This window comes from Entelurus aequoreus, linkage group LG03, assembly GCF_033978785.1.
Source record: "Entelurus aequoreus isolate RoL-2023_Sb linkage group LG03, RoL_Eaeq_v1.1, whole genome shotgun sequence".
NCBI classification, from domain to species: Eukaryota; Metazoa; Chordata; class Actinopteri; order Syngnathiformes; family Syngnathidae; genus Entelurus; species Entelurus aequoreus.
The window spans coordinates 83,222,834-83,242,813 of NC_084733.1; the positions used below are offsets into that span (position 1 = coordinate 83,222,834).

At 33.4% G+C, this 19,980-nt stretch overlaps 2 protein-coding genes across 5 annotated transcripts in view; one reads left to right on the plus strand and one right to left on the minus strand.

Moving 5' to 3' along the window:
- The window catches only part of gpr37a (G protein-coupled receptor 37a), a 121,167-nt gene that overhangs the window by 52,189 nt on the left and 48,998 nt on the right, over positions 1-19,980 (minus strand). The window contains exon 5 of the mRNA XM_062042976.1: positions 10,227-10,618. The gene's annotated coding sequence lies outside the window, so the exon portion shown is untranslated. The remainder of the gene's footprint in view (positions 1-10,226; positions 10,619-19,980) is intronic.
- Positions 4,282-10,842, plus strand: LOC133646978 (hyaluronidase-1-like). 4 transcript variants are annotated; one of them, XM_062042983.1, is made up of 4 exons: positions 4,282-4,459; positions 5,519-6,437; positions 6,514-6,603; positions 10,279-10,842. In XM_062042983.1, the coding sequence occupies exons 2-4, from the start codon at positions 5,523-5,525 to the stop codon at positions 10,606-10,608; spliced, it is 1,335 nt and encodes a 444-aa protein (XP_061898967.1). In that variant the 5' UTR covers positions 4,282-4,459; positions 5,519-5,522; the 3' UTR covers positions 10,609-10,842. The 4 variants fall into 4 exon arrangements, with proteins under 4 accessions (XP_061898967.1, XP_061898965.1, XP_061898964.1 ...); XM_062042981.1 differs by having other exon boundaries at positions 4,282-4,440; XM_062042980.1 differs by having other exon boundaries at positions 4,283-4,440; positions 5,509-6,437.

Consider the following 19,980-nt stretch of genomic DNA (forward strand, 5'->3'; position numbering starts at 1 on the left):
TATATATACATATATATATAAAGATATGTGTGTGTGTGTGTATATATGTACAGTATGTGTATGTACAGTATATATACATATATATAAACACATATATATATAGTGCTGTATATACAGTATATATACTGTATATACATACACATATACTGTATGTATATATATGTATATATATGTGTGTATGTATATATGTATGTGTATATACATATACAAACACATATATATTGCTGTATATATATATATACTGTATATACATACACATATACTGTATATATATACACATATATATATATTTATGTATACAGTATATACGTATATACAGTATGTATGTGTATATATGTATATATACATATATATATATATATACATATATGTATTTATATATACAGTATATATGTATGTGTATACATACATATATAAACACATACACTGTTGTATATATATATATACTGTATGTATATATATACATATATATGTGTGTATGTATATATATATGTATGTGTATGTATATATGTATGCATATATATGTGTATATACAGTACATATATAAACACATATATATTGTTGTATATATATACTGTATATACATACACATATACTGTATATATACACATGTATACATATATGTATTTATATATACAGTATATATGTATGTGTATATATTTATATATACAGTATATATGTATGTGTATATATTTATATATACACATAAACACATATATATACTGTATATATATACATATAATGTATATGTATACATATATGTATTTATATACAGTATATATGTCTATATACATATATAAACACATATACTGTATGTATATATACACATATATATGTGTGTGTATGTATATATGTATGTGTATATACAAACACATATATACTGCTGTATGTATATATATTGTATATACATACACATATACTGTATACATACACATATATATATATAAATATATGTATTTATATATACAGTATATAAGTATGTATGTGTATATATGTATAAATACATATATAAACACATATATATACTGTATATATATACATATATGTATTTATATATACAGTATATATGTATGTGTCTATATGTATATATACATATATAAACACATATATACTGTATATATACATATACACATATGTGTATATATAGCATATATGTATATAAATACTATATATGTATATATATATGTAATATATACATACATATATAAACACACATATATATACATACATATATTTTTAATACATATATATTTTTTTTTAGCTTTTCTAACCTTTAACCTGTTTGGAAAAAGTTACATTATTGTTATTATACCAAATAATACGCTGCGAGAATCAGTTTGAAGGGAGAATCGGATCCGAATCGAATGGAATCGTCACCCCAGGAATCGGAATTTGATCGATCCGTTCGGTGCCCAAATATCCACACCCCTAGCAAGATGACCAAAAATGACAACAAACGATCAAACGCCGACATTAACCGACAGGTCGGCCATCTTGTTTGACACCGCTAGCGCGGCTAAAATGACTTGAAAAGAATTAAAGTCAAACTTGTCGGTCATGTTTGATTGACGGCTACGACACAAACGTGGGTGTTGACGAGGAGTCCGCGTGTCACAAACCGGCCACCGCCGCTAGCATGCGTTAGCTTGCCTTGGTTAGCGCACGGTCGGCGAACATGCTAGCAAAGTACGAAAACAAAAGTCTTCTCGTAGTCCGCGTCTTGTTGGGTTAAATGTAGTTCCATCTGAAACCAGCAGGAGGAAAAACAAAACCATTCCGTCACTTATTCACTTTGTTCTTTTTAGCAAAGGCGGCCATTTTGGTGTTTTTTAGCAACCTCTGTTTGCTGTTCAAAACAAACAAAAGTGAAAAACAGGCATGTTGTTGACTTTTTTTTTATATCTTTATAAACTGTTTATGTTTTTTGAGTCCAAATATTGTATTTTGAAGCTTTTTTCTGCCATTTTGTGTTGGTTTTACTAACAAACAAAAAAACAAGTACTCTTTATTTGGCGCTGAACTGAGTTTGTAGTGGCGCCATGTAGCTGTGACAGACACTGAAGGAGATGTCGGCACATAAAAAGGCGGACCTCGGCTAACTCGCCGCGTCCTCCGCTTATTACCAAAGTTGAACAAGTTGTGAATGTACGAGCGCTTTTTGGAGTCTACGTGAAACACTTCAACACCAAACCCAGAGCCTAGGACCACTATTTTTAGACACATTTTACAGTAGAGCCTTTTAGTCATGCTAACCAACGAGCGTGTTTGTACATGCTACATGCTAGCACTAGCTTGTGTCTTGTGTTTGTACATGCTACATGCTAGCACTAGCTTGTGTTTGTACATGCTACATGCTAGCACTAGCTTGTGTTTGTACATGCTACATGCTAACACTGGCGTGTGTTTGTAAATGCTACAAGCTAACGCTGGTGTGTGTTTGTAAATGCTACATGCCCGCACTAGCTTGTGTTTGTACATGCTACATGCCAGCACTAGCTTGTGTTTGTAGATGCTACATGCTAACACTAGCGTGTGTTTGTAAATGCTACATGCTCGCACTAGCGTGTGTTTGTAAATGCTACATGCTCGCACTAGCTTGTGTTTGTAGATGCTACATGCGAGCACGAGAGTGTGTTTGTAAATGCTACATGCTAGCACTAGCTTGTGTTTGTACATGCTACATGCTAGCACAAGCGTGTGTTTGTACATGCTACATGCTAGCACAAGCGTGTGTTTGTACATGCTAGCACTAACTTGTGTTTGTACATGCTACATGCTAGCACTAGCTTGTGTTTGTAAATACTCCATGCTAGCACTATCTCGTGTTTGCATATGCTACATGCTAGCACTAGATCGTGTGTGTAAAAGCTACATGCTAGCACTAGCTTGTATTTGTATATGCTCTGTGCTAGCACTAGCTTGTGTTTGTACATGCTACATGCTAGCACTTGCTTGAATTTGCAAATGCTACATGCTAGCACTAGCTTGAATTTGCAAATGCTACATGCTCGCACTAGCGTGTGTTTGTAAATGCTACATGCTCGCACTAGCTTGTGTTTGTAGATGCTACATGCGAGCACGAGAGTGTGTTTGTAAATGCTACATGCTCGCACTAGCTTGTGTTTGTACATGCTACATGCTAGCACAAGCGTGTGTTTGTACATGCTAGCACTAACTTGTGTTTGTACATGCTACATGCTAGCACTAGCTTGTGTTTGTAAATACTCCATGCTAGCACTATCTCGTGTTTGCATATGCTACATGCTAGCACTAGATTGTGTGTGTAAAAGCTACATGCTAGCACTAGCTTGTATTTGTATATGCTCTGTGCTAGCACTAGCTTGCGTTTGTACATGCTACATGCTAGCACTTGCTTGAATTTGCAAATGCTACATGCTAGCACTAGCTTGAATTTGCAAATGCTACATGCTCGCACTAGCTTGTGTTTGTAAATGCTACATGCTCGCACTAGCTTGTGTTTGTAGATGCTACATGCGAGCACGAGCGTGTGTTTGTAAATGCTACATGCCAGCACTAGCTTGTGGTTGTACATGCTAGCACTAGCTTGTGTTTGTACATGCTACATGCTAGCACAAGCGTGTGTTTGCACATGCTAGCACTAGCTTGTGTTTGTACATGCTACATGCTAGCACTAGCTTGTGTTTGTAAATACTCCATGCTACCACTATCTCGTGTTTGCATATGCTACATGCTAGCACTAGATTGTGTATGTAAAAGCTACATGCTAGCACTAGCTTGTGTTTGTAAATGCTCCATGCTAGCACTATCTCGTGTTTGCATATGCTACATGCTAGCACTAGATTGTGTATGTAAAAGCTACATGCTAGCACTAGCTTGTGTTTGTAAATGCTCCATGCTAGCACTATCTCGTGTTTGTACATGCTAGCACTAGCTTGTGTTTGTACATGCTACATGCTAGCACTTGCTTGAATTTGCAAATGCTACATGCTAGCACTAGCTTGAATTTGCAAATGCTACATGCTAGCGCCAGCTTGTGTTCGTACATGCTACCCGCTAGCGCTAGCTTGTGTTTATTTTGGATAATGTGCACAACTTTTACTCAAAAAAGCTAAGTCAGAAATGTAGCACTTCTTGTTTTGAACAGATTTTCATCTCATGGCAACTGCAAAAAGTACTGTTTTTGTGTTTTAAATTCACGTTTGTGTCATGATTGTAGAGAAGCGTGCGACGAGGACGACGCAGCACACGAATGTAAACGCACTGCAAATAAAAGTTGTTCCTTCACGGTTTGCTCCTCTCTGTCTGCATCGTGTTTATTGCGTGTGGTGTCACGGACGGAGCCGCTGCTAGATGTGTTTCACGAGGGCAGGTGGGAGAAAAGAGGAAGGCATGAGAAGGGTTGAACACAAGTGGTTTCCTGTCCCACGCCGGACGACGCGCTGAGGACGACACCAGCAGGTAGCAGCACCTTCAAAATGTAAACATTTTTATTTTGTTTTTAAATAAAACATTTTTCAAAAATAAAAATATTATATATTTTTTTATGATACTTTTTGTTTTTCAAGTATTTTTTTATTTTAATAATAATATTATTATTTAAAAAGAAGTTTTGTATTAATATTGATGATCAAATACGGTTTTTAGATCATGTGTTTTAATTAATAACGTTTAATTAATTAATTAATTAATTATGTTTTTTTAAATAATACAACTTTTTAAATAATGTTTTTCAATTATTACTTTATTTAAAAACATTTTGTTTTTTTGAAGACTGATTTTAAAATATTTCTGATTAGTAGTACGCGTGTGTATAGTATATGTGTATTAATACGTAGTACGTGTGTGTAGATATGTGTATTGTTAAGTAGTACGCGTGTGTACAGTAAGTGTATATTAATAAATAGTATGTGTGTGTATATATATGTGTATTAATAAGTATTATGTGTGTGTACAGTATATGTGTATTAAGATGTAGTATGTGTGTGTACAGTATTTGTATATTAATAAGTAGTACGTGTGTGTACAGTAAATGTGTATTAATATATAGTACGTGTTTGTATACATGTGTATTATTAAGTAGTGCGTGTGTGTACAGTATGTGTATATTACTAAGTAGTACGTGTGTGTATATATGTGTATTAATAAGTAAAACGTGTGTGTATATATGTGTATTATTAGGTAGCATGTGTGTGTACAGTACGTGTATATTGATAAGTAGTACTTTTGTGTGTGTGTGTATATGTATATTAATAAGTAGTACGTGTGTGTATATATGTATATTAATAAGTAGTATGTGTGTGTGTATATGTATATTAATAAGTAGTATGTGTGTGTGTATATGTATATTAATAAGTAGTACGTGTGTGTATATGTATATTAATAAGTAGTACGTGTGTGTATATATGTATATTAATAAGTAGTACGTGTGTGTGTATATATGTATATTAATAAGTAGTATGTGTGTGTGTATATGTATATTAATAAGTAGTACGTGTGTGTATATGTGTGTATTAATATTTGTTTGAGTTGTCCTCAGAAGCATGAAGAGGTTCCTGACCTTCGCCATCATCATCGAGGTCACGGTGGCCATCGATGGCGAGGTATCGGCCGCCGTGCCGCCGAGCGCCCCGCCCCTGATCCCAGACCACCCCTTCGTGGCCGTGTGGAACGCCCCCTTGGAGCGGTGCCAGCAGCTGGGCGTCCCTTTGGACACGGCGGCGTTCCAGGCGGTGACCACGACGGCCCCCGTTCCCGGGCAGTTCCTGACCATCTTCTACGAGGACCGCCTGGGCGTCTACCCCAAGGTGGACCCCGGCAAGCGCCAGGGTGGAGGTGTCCCCCAGAACGGCAACCTGACCGCCCACCTGCTTAGGGCGCGGGGTCAGATCGAGCGCCTGATCCCCGAGGACGAGTCCCCGGGCCTCGCCGTCATCGACTGGGAGTCCTGGCGGCCGCTGTGGGCCCAGAACTGGGGGTCCAAGCGGGTGTACCAGAAGCTGTCCCTCGCCGCCGCCCTGCAGACCTCCCCCTTCCTGCCCATGAAGAAAGTCTCCCAGCTGGCCGCGGATCAGTTCCAGCGGGCGGGGCGGCGCTTCATGGAGCGCACCATCGCCTTGGGTGAGGCCGAGCGTCCCAGTCGCAGCTGGGGGTTCTACTCCTTCCCTTACTGCCACAACTACGACTGGGACCGGCCCGGCTACACGGGAGTCTGCTCCACCAGGGCCCGCCAGCAGAACCAGCAGCTGATGTGGTTGTGGGAGCGCAGCACCGCCCTCTTCCCATCCATCTACCTCCACCCGGCCCTCAGGGACTCCCCCCGGGCCGCGCTCTACGCCCGCCACCGGGTGCGGGAGGCGCTCCGGGTGGCGGCGCTGCCCGAGCGCCCGTACGCGGCGCCCACCTACGTCTACTCCAGGCCGCTGTATCGAGGCCAGACCGCCGCCTTCGAGAGCCAGGTCGGTCGCCCGCGCTTTGACGTCGCTCGGCAACGAGGCCACGCCCACAGGCGAGTAATGGTGTGGTGTGTTCCAGGTGGACCTGGTGAGCACGGTGGGCGAGTCCGCCGCTCTGGGGGCCGCCGGGGTGGTCATGTGGGGCGGGACCGGAGACTACGATAGCAAGGTAACCATGGCAACCGACAAACCTACTTCCAAACGTAGGCCTGGGAATCTTTGGGTACCGGACGATTCGATTCTTGGGGGTAACGATTCGATTCAGAATCGATTCTCCGTTCAAAATCAATACTTGTAATAACCTTGGGTGCCAGTTCCATGCTGAACTACAGTCCTCCATTAAATAGATAATCTATTTTGTGTTAATTCTTTTTTTTATATATATATAATATTGGTATATTTAAAATATTTTAAAATATGTAGGGATACATTTTATGGTATTCATATAGGTATTTTATAATATTGGTACATTTAAAATATGTATTTATGAATTTTATACTATTCAAGGAATTTTACAATATTTATCAACTTATTTTATATTCTGTGAATGTTATTATATTTATGTATATTGTATTTATCTAAGTATCTTAGAATAATTATCCACATATCTTTCAAAATGTATCCATGAAATTTTTTTATATTTATTGCTGGATTTTAAGATATTTTTGTAGGGCAGATATTTTATAATATTTAACTATACATTTTATATTTATCTAAGTATTTTGTCATACTTATTATTGAAATATGTATCGGTGGATTTTACGATATTTATTTTTTCTATCGTATTTAACAATTTATTTATTATTTATATAAGTATTTTATAATATTTATTTAGTTGTTGTAAAATATTTATGAACGTACTTCCTAGTATTTATCTGTATTTATTAATATTTATTTTGGTATTTTAGTTTGGTATAAACGTTTATGATATTTGTCTGGGTATTTTATCATATCAATTAATATATTTATAATATAGGTATATTTCACAAATGTATCTTTGAATGTTATGATATTTATGTATTTTGTATTTATCTAAGTATTTTTAGAATAATTATCAACGTATCTTCTGAAATGTATCCATGAACATTTTTAATATTTATCGCTGGATTTTAGAATATTTTTCTAGGGCAGGTATTTTAGAATATTTAACTATAAATGTAATATTTATCTAGGTATTTTTTCTATCGTATTTAACAATTTATTTATTATTTATAAAAGTATTTTATCATATTTATTTAGTTGTTATAAAATATGTGTGAACGTATTTCCTTTTATTTATATGTATTTATTAATTTTTATTTTGGTATTTTATTTTAGTTTGGTATAGAAGTTTATGATATTTGTCTGGGTATTTTATCATATTAATGAATATATTCATAATATAGGTATATTTCACACATGTATCTTTGAATGTTATTGATATTTATGTATTTTGTATTTATCTAAGTATTTTAGAATAATTATCCACGTGTCTTCCAAAATGTATCCATGAAAATTTGTAATATTTATCACTGGATTTTAAGATATTTTTCTAGGGCAGGTATTTTATAATATTAAACTATAAATTTAATATTTATCTAGGTATTTTATGATACTTATTATTAAAATATGTATCGGTGGATTTTACGATATTTATTTTTTCTATCGTATTTAACAATTGATTTATTATTTATAAAAGTATTTTATCATATTTATTTAGTTGTTATAAAATATGTGTGAACGTTTTTCCTTTTATTTATCTGTTATTTATTAATATTTATTTTGGTATTTTATTTTAGTTTGGTATAAAAGTTTATGATATTTGTCTGGGTATTTTATCATATTAATTAATATATTTATAATATAGGTATATTTCACAAATGTATCTTTTAATCTTATGATATTTATGTATTTTGTATTTATCTAAATATTTTAGAATAATTATCCACGTATCTTCCGAAATGTATCCATGAAATTTTTTAATATTTATCGCTGGATTTGAAGATATTTTTCTAGGGAAGGTATTTTATAATATTTAACTATAAATGTAATATTTATCTAGGTATTTTATAATACTTATTATTGAAATATGTATCGTGGATTTGACGATATTTATTTTTTCTATCGTATTTAACCATTTATTTATTATTTATCATATTTATCTAGTTGTTATAAAATATGTATGAACGTATTTCCTTTTATTTATCTGTATTTAATAGTATTTATTTTGGTATTTGATTTTAGTTTGGTATAGACGTTTATGATATTTGTCTGGGTATTTTATTATATTAATTAAAATATTTAAAACGTAGGTATATTTCACAAATGTATCTTTGAATGTTATGATATTTATGTATTTTGTATTTATCTAAGTATTTTAGAATAATTATCCACGTATCTTCCGAAATGTATCCATGAAAATTTAAAAAATGTATCGCTGTATTTGAAGATATTTTTCTAGGGCAGGTATTTTATAATATTTAACTATAAATGTAATATTTATCTAGGTATTTTATAATACTCATTATTGAAATATCTATCGGTGGATTTTACGATATTAATTTTTTCTATAGTATTTAACAATGTATTTATTATATATATAAGTGTTTTATAATATTTATTTAGTTGTTATAAAATATGTATGAATGCATTTCCTAGTATTTATCTGTATTTATTAATATTTATTTAGGTATTTTATTTTAGTTTGGTATAGAAGTTTATGATATTTGTCTGGGTATTTTTTCATATTAATTAATATATTTATAATATAGGTATATTTCACAAATGTATCTTTGAATGTTATGATATTTATGAATTTTGTATTTATCTAAGTATTTTAGAATAATTATCCACGTATCTTCCGAAATGTATCCATGAACATTTTTAATATTTATCGCTGGATTTGAAGATATTTTTCTAGGGCAGGTATTTTATAATATTTAACTATAAATTTAATATTTATCTAGGTATTTTATGATACTTATTATTGAATAATGTATCGGTGGATTTTACGATATTTATTTTTTCTATCGTATTTAACAATTTATTTATTATTCATCATATTTATTTAGTTGTTATAAAATATGTATGAACGTATTTCCTTTTATTCATCTGTTATTTATTAATATTTATTTAGGTATTTTATTTTAGTTTGGTATAAAAGTTTATGATATTTGTCTGGGTATTTTATCATATGAATTAATATATTTATATTATAGGTATATTTCACACATGTAGCTTTGAATCTTATGATATTTATGTATTTTACAGTATTTAGCTATAATTGTGATGCTACTTATACAAGTAGTTTATAACATTTATTTAGGTATTTTTTTTAAATATTTATCAAAGTATCTTATAATATTTCTGTATTATTTTATAAGTATATTTAAAACATTTTATAATATTTTGTGATAAATTGTATATTTATCACAACATTATTATTACCAATAAACTGTATATGTATGTATTTGACTTTGTGTTCTTTGTATTTATTTTTATTATAAATACTTTTGTGTCTTTCTTTTGTTTTATTATTAATAACGAGCGCTGCCACTTTAGCAAGAATAAATATTTGAAATATTACACGTGGGAACGTTGACGCCACAATTAGTCAGCAGATGAGTCGAAAACCGACGCTTCCTTTTTCCAACAGGAAGTACTTTCTTATCTCGGACGCCAGATGAGAAAAAAGTGAAGAAGTTTGTGCACATTTTGTGCACTTATAAGTGTTGCAAAAGTGTGTAATTAGAGTATATTTACTTACTTTATTCAAGTAAATAAGCCAATAATAACGGTGATGACTAACCTTACCTGAAGCTCACCTGTAAGCCCCGCCTCCTCTCTCCCTCTCTCTCTCCCACAGTCGTCCTGTCAGTCGCTGTCCGACTACCTGACGTCCACGCTCAACCCGTACCTCGCCAACGTGACGGCGGCCGCCATGCTGTGCGGCCGGGCCCTGTGCCAGGGGCGGGGCCGCTGCGTCAGGAAGAGCTTCGACTCCTCCCACTACCTGCACCTGGACTCCGCCCACTTCCGCATCCTGCGCTCCGGCCAGAAGTACGTGGCGGTGGGCCTCCCCTCCGCCCGCGACCTCGACGGCTGGGCCCGGAACTTCACCTGCCAGTGCTTCGCCGGACGCCCGTGCTCGCCGCGCTTGGCTCCGCCCCCAGGCATCCAAGTCATCCAGGTGTGAGCGGCGCCTGCTGGGAGGAGGAATGACATCATCCACGTCAAGTCGCTTTCGTACCACGTCTCTGCTGCTTAGTAACAATTCTCATAATTGTCGTTCGGATTTGTGTTTGAACATTAAAACAAGCTTAAGATGCCTTTCAAAGTCAATAGTGTTCTTGCATTAATTCACATAAATATCGATCCAAAGTTGGCTTAAATGAACATCCTGGGTCAGATTAAATCGGTAATAAATAACAACTAGAAAATTCCCTGTGCTGTGAACCTCTGATTGAAACTAGCATATGACGTTAGCATGCTAGCATTGACATTAGGGATGTCCGATAATGGCTTTTTTGCCGATATGCGATATTCCGATATTGTCCAACTCTTAATTACCGATACCGATATCAACCGATACCGATATATACAGTCGTGGAATTAACACATTATTATGCCTAATTTGGACAACCAGGTATGATGAAGATAAGGTCCTTTTTAAAAAAATAATAATAAAATAAAATAAGATAAATAAATTAAAAACATTTTCTTGAATAAAAAAGGAAGTAAAACAATATAAAAACAGTTACATAGAAACTAGTAATTAATGAAAATGAGTCAAATTAACTGTTAAAGGTTAGTTTAGTTTAGTTTAGTTTAGTTTATTAAGGATCCCCATTAGTCTACACCGCAGTGGAGACTATTCTTCCTGGGGTCCAGGCAAAAACATCACACAATCACAAAACAAAAGATTAAAATGCAGTACAACATGATCAAATAATAAAATGTTGTAATACAAAAATAGCAACAACAAAGAACCAAAAAAATAATAATAACTTCGAGTTTACATAATATTGTTCATAACAAAGATAAAAAGAGCAATATAAAAATAGATATATATATATATTTTTGCAAAAAATAAAAATAAAACAAAGAACCAATGGCCTAAAATATATACATTAGTGTACCAAAGACAAACAATAAGTGACAAAAAAAGTTCCCTCCACCATTTTCTACTGCTTGTCCCATAATCAATAAAATAGTCAATAAAAACAGTCATGACATTAGGTACAATCTAGAATAATCTCTTTCCGCAATACTTCTCCTCTTAGTCTATTCTTAAAACCCACTCTGCCGGTGATTGATACCAGATATTGTGGAAGTCGATTCCAGTAAGTGATTGCCCTATACATTACAGTCTTTTTCAAAACATCACTTTTGGGTTTAAGACGGGTGAAAGCACCTCTTAGGGCTAACCTGGTACCATAGTTGTGACTTTCACTAGCAAGCAACAGCTGAGAATACAGATATGAAGGTTTATGGTATGTATAGATTGTTTTTAAAAATAGAATCAAACTACACGCTAGTCTTTCACCAACTCTCATCCATGACAATAAGTCATGGATGACTTAACTACTTAACTACTAATAGTTAGTACTATTAGTGGAGCAGCAGCACGCACAATCATGTGTGCTTACGGACTGTATCCCTTGCAGACTGTATTGATATATATTGATATATAATGTAGGAACCAGAATATTAATAACAGAAAGAAACAACCCTTTTGTGTGAATGAGTGTAAATGGGGGAGGGAGGTTTTTTGGGTTGGTGCACTAACTGTAAGTGTATCTTATGTTTTTTATGTTGATTTAATTAAAAAAAAACAAAAAAAAACAACCCGAAACTGATAATAAAAAAAACGATACCGATAATTTCCGATATTACATTTTAAAGCATTTATTGGCCGATATTATCGGACATCTCTAATTGACATGTTGTGATTAGGAACAGTTAACATACTTGCAAGATGGCGAAAAAAATTAGAATCCATAAATTTTAGGTTTAAAATGATTAAAATGAGCTAAAAAAGCTAGCATAACCAGCTAACGTTAGAGATGTTCGATAATATCGGTCTGTCGATATTATCGGCCGATAAACGCGTTAAAATGTAATATCGGAAATTATCAGTATCGTTTTTTTTATTATCAGTATCGTTTTTATTTTTATTTTTTATTAAATCCACATAAAAAACACAAGATACACTTATAATTAGTGCACCAACCCAAAAAACCTCCCTCCCCCATTTACACTCATTCACACAAAAGGGTTGTTTCTTTCTGTTATTAATATTCTGCTTCCTACATTATATATCAATATATATCAATACAGTCTGCAAGGGATACAGTCAATCAATCAATCAATGTTTATTTATATAGCCCTAAATCACAAGTGTCTCAAAGGGCTGTTCCGTAAGCACACATGATTGTGTGTGCTGCTGCTCCACTAATAGTACTAACCTTTAACAGTTAATTTGACTCATTTCCATTAATTACTAGTTTCTATGTAACTGTTTTTATATTGTTTTACTTTCTTTTTTATTCAAGAAAATGTTTTTAATTTATTTATCTTAATTTATTGTATTGATTTTTTTTTTAAAAGGACCTTATCTTCACCATGTCCAAATTAGGCATAATAATGTGTTAATTCCACGACTGTATATATCGGTATCGGTTGATATCGGTATCGGTAATTAAGAGTTGGACAATATCGGAATATCGATATTGGCAAAAAAGCCATTATCGGACATCCCTAGTTTTGACGGATACAAATAACTAAAACATGAGTGAATTAAAACAATTCAATTAAAACAATATGATCAAAAAGTGTTTTAAAGAAGTTAATTAGTGCAATAATTAAAAAATGCTTTTCTAAAAAGCAAAGTGTTTTATTTTGAAGAGAAGTAAACCACAGGAAATGAAGCGCCAGAGAACCGAATCTCTCTTTTTAGCACACAGATGTAGTACACAAGCCACCCACGGGGGGGCGATAATGAGTCAAACACTGTCGTTTAGCGTTGTGATATTGGCGAGGCAGGGCAGGATGGGGTTGGTGTAATAATAACTAATAGTGTTCTTGTGTCAAAACTAATAAACACTCCCTAAAAGTTGATAGACTGGTTGATGATGATGAAAATCAACATGCTGGTCTGACCTTTGACCGCGAGTACTGGTATCTTTCAAAATCAATAGGGTTCTTCCATTCACATACAGAAATATGTAATAAAAGTTGGGGGTTTGACAAAAAAAAGACATAAATCAACAAGTACATTCTTGTCTGAAGTTTGACCCCCGAGCCACCACAAGCATCCTGGGTCAGACTTTCCTCAAAATCAATAGTGTTCTTGCTCTACCTTTGGAGAAATAACTATAAAAAAAAAAATATACAAACCAATAGTGTTCTTGCGTCAAAACTAATAAATAATCCCTAAAAGTTGGAAGACTGGTTGATAACGATGAAAATCAACATGCTGGTTTAACCTTTGCTATCTTTCAAAAGCAATAGGGTTCTTCTATTCACATATAGAAATATGTAATAAAAGCTGAAGATTTGGCTAAAAATCATTTTAAAAAATCAACAGGTACATTCTTGTCTGACCTTTGACCCCCGAGCCACCACAATCATCCAGGGTCAGACTTTCCTCAAAATCAATAGTGTTCTTGCTCTACCTTTGGAGAAATAACTATAAAAAACGATACAAACCAATAGTGTTCTTGCTTCAAAACTAATAAATAATCCCTAAAAGTTGGAAGACTGGTTGATAACGATGAGAATCAACATGCTGGTTTAATCTTTGCTATCTTTCAAAATCAATAGGGTTCTTCCATTCACATACAGAAATATGTGTTAAAAGTTGAAGGTTTGGCTGAAAATGATTTTAAAAAATCAACACATACATTTTTGTCTGACCTTTGACCCCCAGCATCCTGTATCAAATACCCTTCAAAATCAATAGTGTTCTTGCTTTACCCATTTGATATACAACTGTAAATAACTATACAAACCAATAGTGTTCTTGCTTCAAAACTAATAATCCCTAAAAGTTGGAAGACTGGTTGATAACGATGAAAATCAACATGCTGGTTTAACCTTAGCTATCTTTCAAAATCAATAGGGTTCTTCCATTCACATACAGAAATATGTGTTAAAAGTTGGAGGTTGGGCTAAAAATGATTTTAAAAATCAACAAGTACACTCTTGTATGACCTTTGACCCCCAGCATCTTGTATTAGATACCCTTCAAAATCAATAGTGTTCTTGCTTTACCCATTTGATATATAACTGTAAATAACTATACAAACCAATAGTGTTCTTGCTTCAAAATTAATAATCCCTAAAAGTTGGAAGACTGGTTGATAATGATGAAAATCAACACGCTGGTTTAACCTTTGCTATCTTTCAAAATCAATAGGGTTCTTCCATTCACATACAGAAAGATGTATTAAAAGTTGAAGGTTGGGCTAAAAATGATTAAAGAAATCAACAAGTACACTCTTGTCTGACCTTTGACCCCCAGCATCCTGTATTAGATACCCTTCAAAATCAATAGTGTTCTTGCTTTACCCATTTAATATATAACTGTAAATAACTATACAAACCAATAGTGTTCTTGCTTCAAAACTAGTAATCTCTAAAAGTTGGAAGACTGGTTGATAATCACAAAAATCAACATGCTGGTTTAACCTTTGACCCCGATTATTGTTATCTTTCAAAATCAATAGGGTTCTTCCATTCACATACAAAAATATGTATTAAAAGTTGGAGGTTTGGTTAAAAATGACACAAATCAACACATACATTATTGTATGACCTTTAACCCCCAGCCACCTCAAGCATCCTGGTTCAGACTTTCCTCAAAATCAATAGTGTTCTTGCTCTACCTTTGGAGAAATAACTATAGAAAACGATACAAACCAATAGTGTTCTTGCGTCAAAACCAATAAATAATCCCTAAAAGTTGGAAGACTGGTTGATAATGATGAAAATCAACACGCTGGTTTAACCTTTGCAAACTTTCAAAATCAATAGGGTTCTTCCATTCACATACAGAAATATGTATTAAAAGTTGAAGGTTGGGCTAAAAATGATTAAAGAAATCAACAAGTACACTCGTGTCTGACCTTTGACCCCCAGCATCCTGTATTAGATACCCTTCAAAATCAATAGTGTTCTTGCTTTACCCATTTAATATATAACTGTAAATAACTATACAAACCAATAGTGTTCTTGCTTCAAAACTAGTAATCTCTAAAAGTTGGAAGACTAATTGATAATGACAAAAATCAACATGCTGGTTTAACCTTTGACCCCGATTATTGTTATCTTTCAAAATCAATAGGGTTCTTCCATTCACATACAGAAATACGTATTAAAAGTTGGAGGTTTTTGTTAAAAATGACACAAATCAACACGTACATTATTGTATGACCTTTAACCCACAGCCACCTCAAGCATCCTGGTTCAGACTTTCCTCAAAATCAATAGTGTTCTTGCTCTACCTTTGGAGAAATAACTATAAAAAAATTACACAAACCAATAATGTTCTTGCTTCAAAACTAATAAATAATCCCTAAAAGTTGTAAGACTGGTTGATAATGATGAGAATCAACATGCTGGTTTAACCTTTGCTATCTTTCAAAATCAATAGAGTTCTTCCATTCACATACAGAAATATGTGTTAAAAGTTGAAGGTTGGGCTAAAAATGATAAAAAATCAACGTGTACATTCTTGTCTGACCTTTGACCCCAGCATCCTGTATCAGATCCCCTGTTCTTGCTGTGCCTGCTATAAACCCTGCCTGTAAAGTGGTAGATACAGTAGAGGAGGTCAAAGGGTTAAAAACCAACAAAAAATGTTTATGATTGAGGCCGTGAGAGTGTTGGGTCTAGATGTGGTCTTAGCCGTGCAAGTCTGCAAGGAGCACGGCTCTCAGTGACCAAAGCCAACGCCTCTCGCATTCCTGGCGTGTCGGGACACACGGCGTTAATGCGTCCACACACGGTCCTCCTCCCCGATCCTCCTCCCGCACACCCGGCTTCAGGTCTTCACATCCCAGTCAGACCTTCAGACCGGTGTGGACTTCCAGAAGCCAGCAGGTAGGCCATGTTCCCCGCCAGTCTTTATTGTTGTTGAGTTGGCGCGTGGGAGCGCTCTAATCTGCCCGGAGACGCCAGCCGACTTGACGACCTCGTAAAGATCTCAAGATGTGCAGACCAGGACAAGTTTGTGGACCCACGGAACGACAGCAGGACCGATAACAAAACAATAAGTAAGGGAACTTTATTGTTTATATTTGACTTTTAGCAGCACACCAATGAAAATGAAAACTTTTTTTAAAAAATTTTTTTTATATATACATTCATTTTTTAATCCGGGTGTCAAAAAGAATCGTTTGTTGGAATGAATCGCGATTCCTGTTTGTAACGATTCTTAATTGATTTGAAAGAAAATGAAAACTTTTAAAAAAAAATTTAAGATATGCATTTTTTTAATGGACGTGTCAAAAAGAATCGTTTGTTGGAATGAATCGCGATTCCTGTTTGTAACGATTTTTAATTGATTTGAAAGAAAATCAGAATTTTTTTTTTTTTTAATATATGAATTTTTTAACCGGGGTGCCAAAAAGAATTGTTTGTTGGAATGAATCACGATTCTTGTTTGTAACGATTCTTATCTGATTTTAAAAAAACAAAACAAAAAAAAAAATATATTTTTTTAAAATATATGAATTTTTTATCCGGGTTTTAAAAATAATCGTTTGTTGGAATGAATCGCGATTCCTGTTTGTAACGATTCTTAATTGATTTGAAAGAAAATGAAAACTTTTTTCTTTTTTTTAAGATATGCATTTTTTAATGGCGGTGTCAAAAAGAATCGTTTGTTGGAATGAATCGCGATTCCTGTTTGTAACGATTCTTAATTGATTTCAAATATATATATATATATATATATATATATATATATATGTGTGGGAAAAAATCACAAGACTATTTCATCTCTACAGGCCTGTTTCATGAGGGATTTCCTCAATCCTCAGGAGATTTTAATGGAAGCATTCACATACCATGGTTTATATAGGGCACAGAGCGGGTGGGTACAGGCAGGCGTGGGGGCGTGGTGATTGACTCATGTGTTACCTAGGAGGTGTTTCCTTCTGTGACGGCATGCTGATACAATTTCGCTGCGCTTGTTGAGGGATGACAACTCTGGGCGGTATATGATAAACAGTTTCTCTTTTAAGCATAGGTTGCACCTTTTGTTACCACTGTTGTAAGGTGTGCTGGATGCAAGAATTTGCCATGTTATTGAGTATTCAACATTATTGTCTTTGAGATTCCAAATGTGTTTGCTGAGTTCTGTAGTGTTCCGGAGTCTTTTGCATCTCCGGAACACTACAGAACTCAGCAAACACATTTGGAATCTCAAAGACAATAATGTTGAATACTCAATAACATGGCAAATTCTTGCATCCAGCACACCTTACAACAGTGGTAACAAAAGGTGCAACCTATGCTTAAAAGAGAAACTGTTTATCATATACCGCCCAGAGTTGTCATCCCTCAACAAGCGCAGCGAAATTGTATCAGCATGCCGTCACAGAAGGAAACACCTCCTAGGTAACACATGAGTCAATCACCACGCCCCCACGCCTGCCTGTACCCACCCGCTCTGTGCCCTATATAAACCATGGTATGTGAATGCTTCCATTAAAATCTCCTGAGGATTGAGGAAATCCCTCATGAAACAGGCCTGTAGAGATGAAATAGTCTTGTGATTTTTTCCCACACATACATTACGCTCTACCACGGTATCGAGCACTATTTTTTGGATAATCTAATTAAGACATATATATATATATATATATATATATATATATATATATATATATATATATATATATATATATATATATATAAAATATATTAATTTTTAATCCGGGTTTTAAAAATAATCGTTTGTTGGAATTAATCGCGATTCTTGTTTGTAACGATTCTTAATTGATTTCAAATATATATATATATATATATATATATATATATATATATATATATATATATATATATATATATATATATATATATATATAGCTGAGATAGGCTCCAGCGCCCCCCGCGACCCCGAAGGGAATAAGCGGTAGAAAATGGATGGATGGATGGATATATATATATTTTAAATATATTAATTTTTAATCCGGGTTTTAAAAAGAATCGTTTGTTGGAATTAATCGCGATTCTTGTTTGTAACGATTCTTAATTGATTTTAAAAAAACAAAAATATATATATATTTTTTTAAAATATATTAATTTTTAATCCGGGTTTCAAAAAAAATCATTTGTTGGAATGAATCGTGGTTCTTGTTCGTAACGATTCTTGATTGATTTTTAAAGAAAATGTTAACTTTTTAATTTTTTTTTTCAATATATGAATTTTTTAATCGTGGTGTCAAAAAGAATCGTTTGTTGGAATGAATCGCGATTCCTGTTTGTAACGATTCTTAATTTATATATATATATATATATATATATATATATATATATATATATATATATATATATATATATATATATATATATATATATATATATATATATATTAAATATATTAATTTTTAATCCGGGTTTTAAAAATAATCGTTTGTTGGAATTAATCGCGATTCTTGTTTGTAACGATTCTTAATTGATTTCAAATATATATATATATATATATATATATATATATATATATATATATATATATATATAGCTGAGATAGGCTCCAGCGCCCCCCGCGACCCCGAAGGGAATAAGCGGTAGAAAATGGATGGATGGATGGATATATATATATTTTAAATATATTAATTTTTAATCCGGGTTTTAAAAAGAATCGTTTGTTGGAATTAATCGCGATTCTTGTTTGTAACGATTCTTAATTGATTTTAAAAAAACAAAAATATATATATATTTTTTTTAAATATATTAATTTTTAATCCGGGTTTCAAAAAAAATCATTTGTTGGAATGAATCGTGATTCTTGTTCGTAACGATTCTTGATTGATTTTTAAAGAAAATGTTAACTTTTTAATTTTTTTTTTCAATATATGAATTTTTTAATCGTGGTGTCAAAAAGAATCGTTTGTTGGAATGAATCACGATTCTTGTTTGTAACGATTCTTAATTGATTTGAAAGAAAATCAAAAATCTATTTTATTTTTTTTAATATATGAATTTTTTTAAACCGGGTGTCAAAAAGAATCATTTGTTGGAATTAATCATGTTTTCTTGTTTGTAACGATTCTTAATTGATTTGAAAGAAAATCAAAAATCTATTTTATTTTTTTTAATATATTAATTTTTTTGAACCGGGTGTCAAAAAGAATCGTTTGTTGGAATGAATGACGATTCTTGTTTGTAACGATTCTTAATTGATTTAAAAAACAAAAAAACAAACAAATATATATATATATATCTTTTTTAAATATATGAATTTTTTATCCGGCTTTTAAAAAGAATCGTTTGTTGGAATGAATCGCGATTCTTGTTTGTAACAATTCTTAATTGAGTTGAAAGAAAATCAGAAATA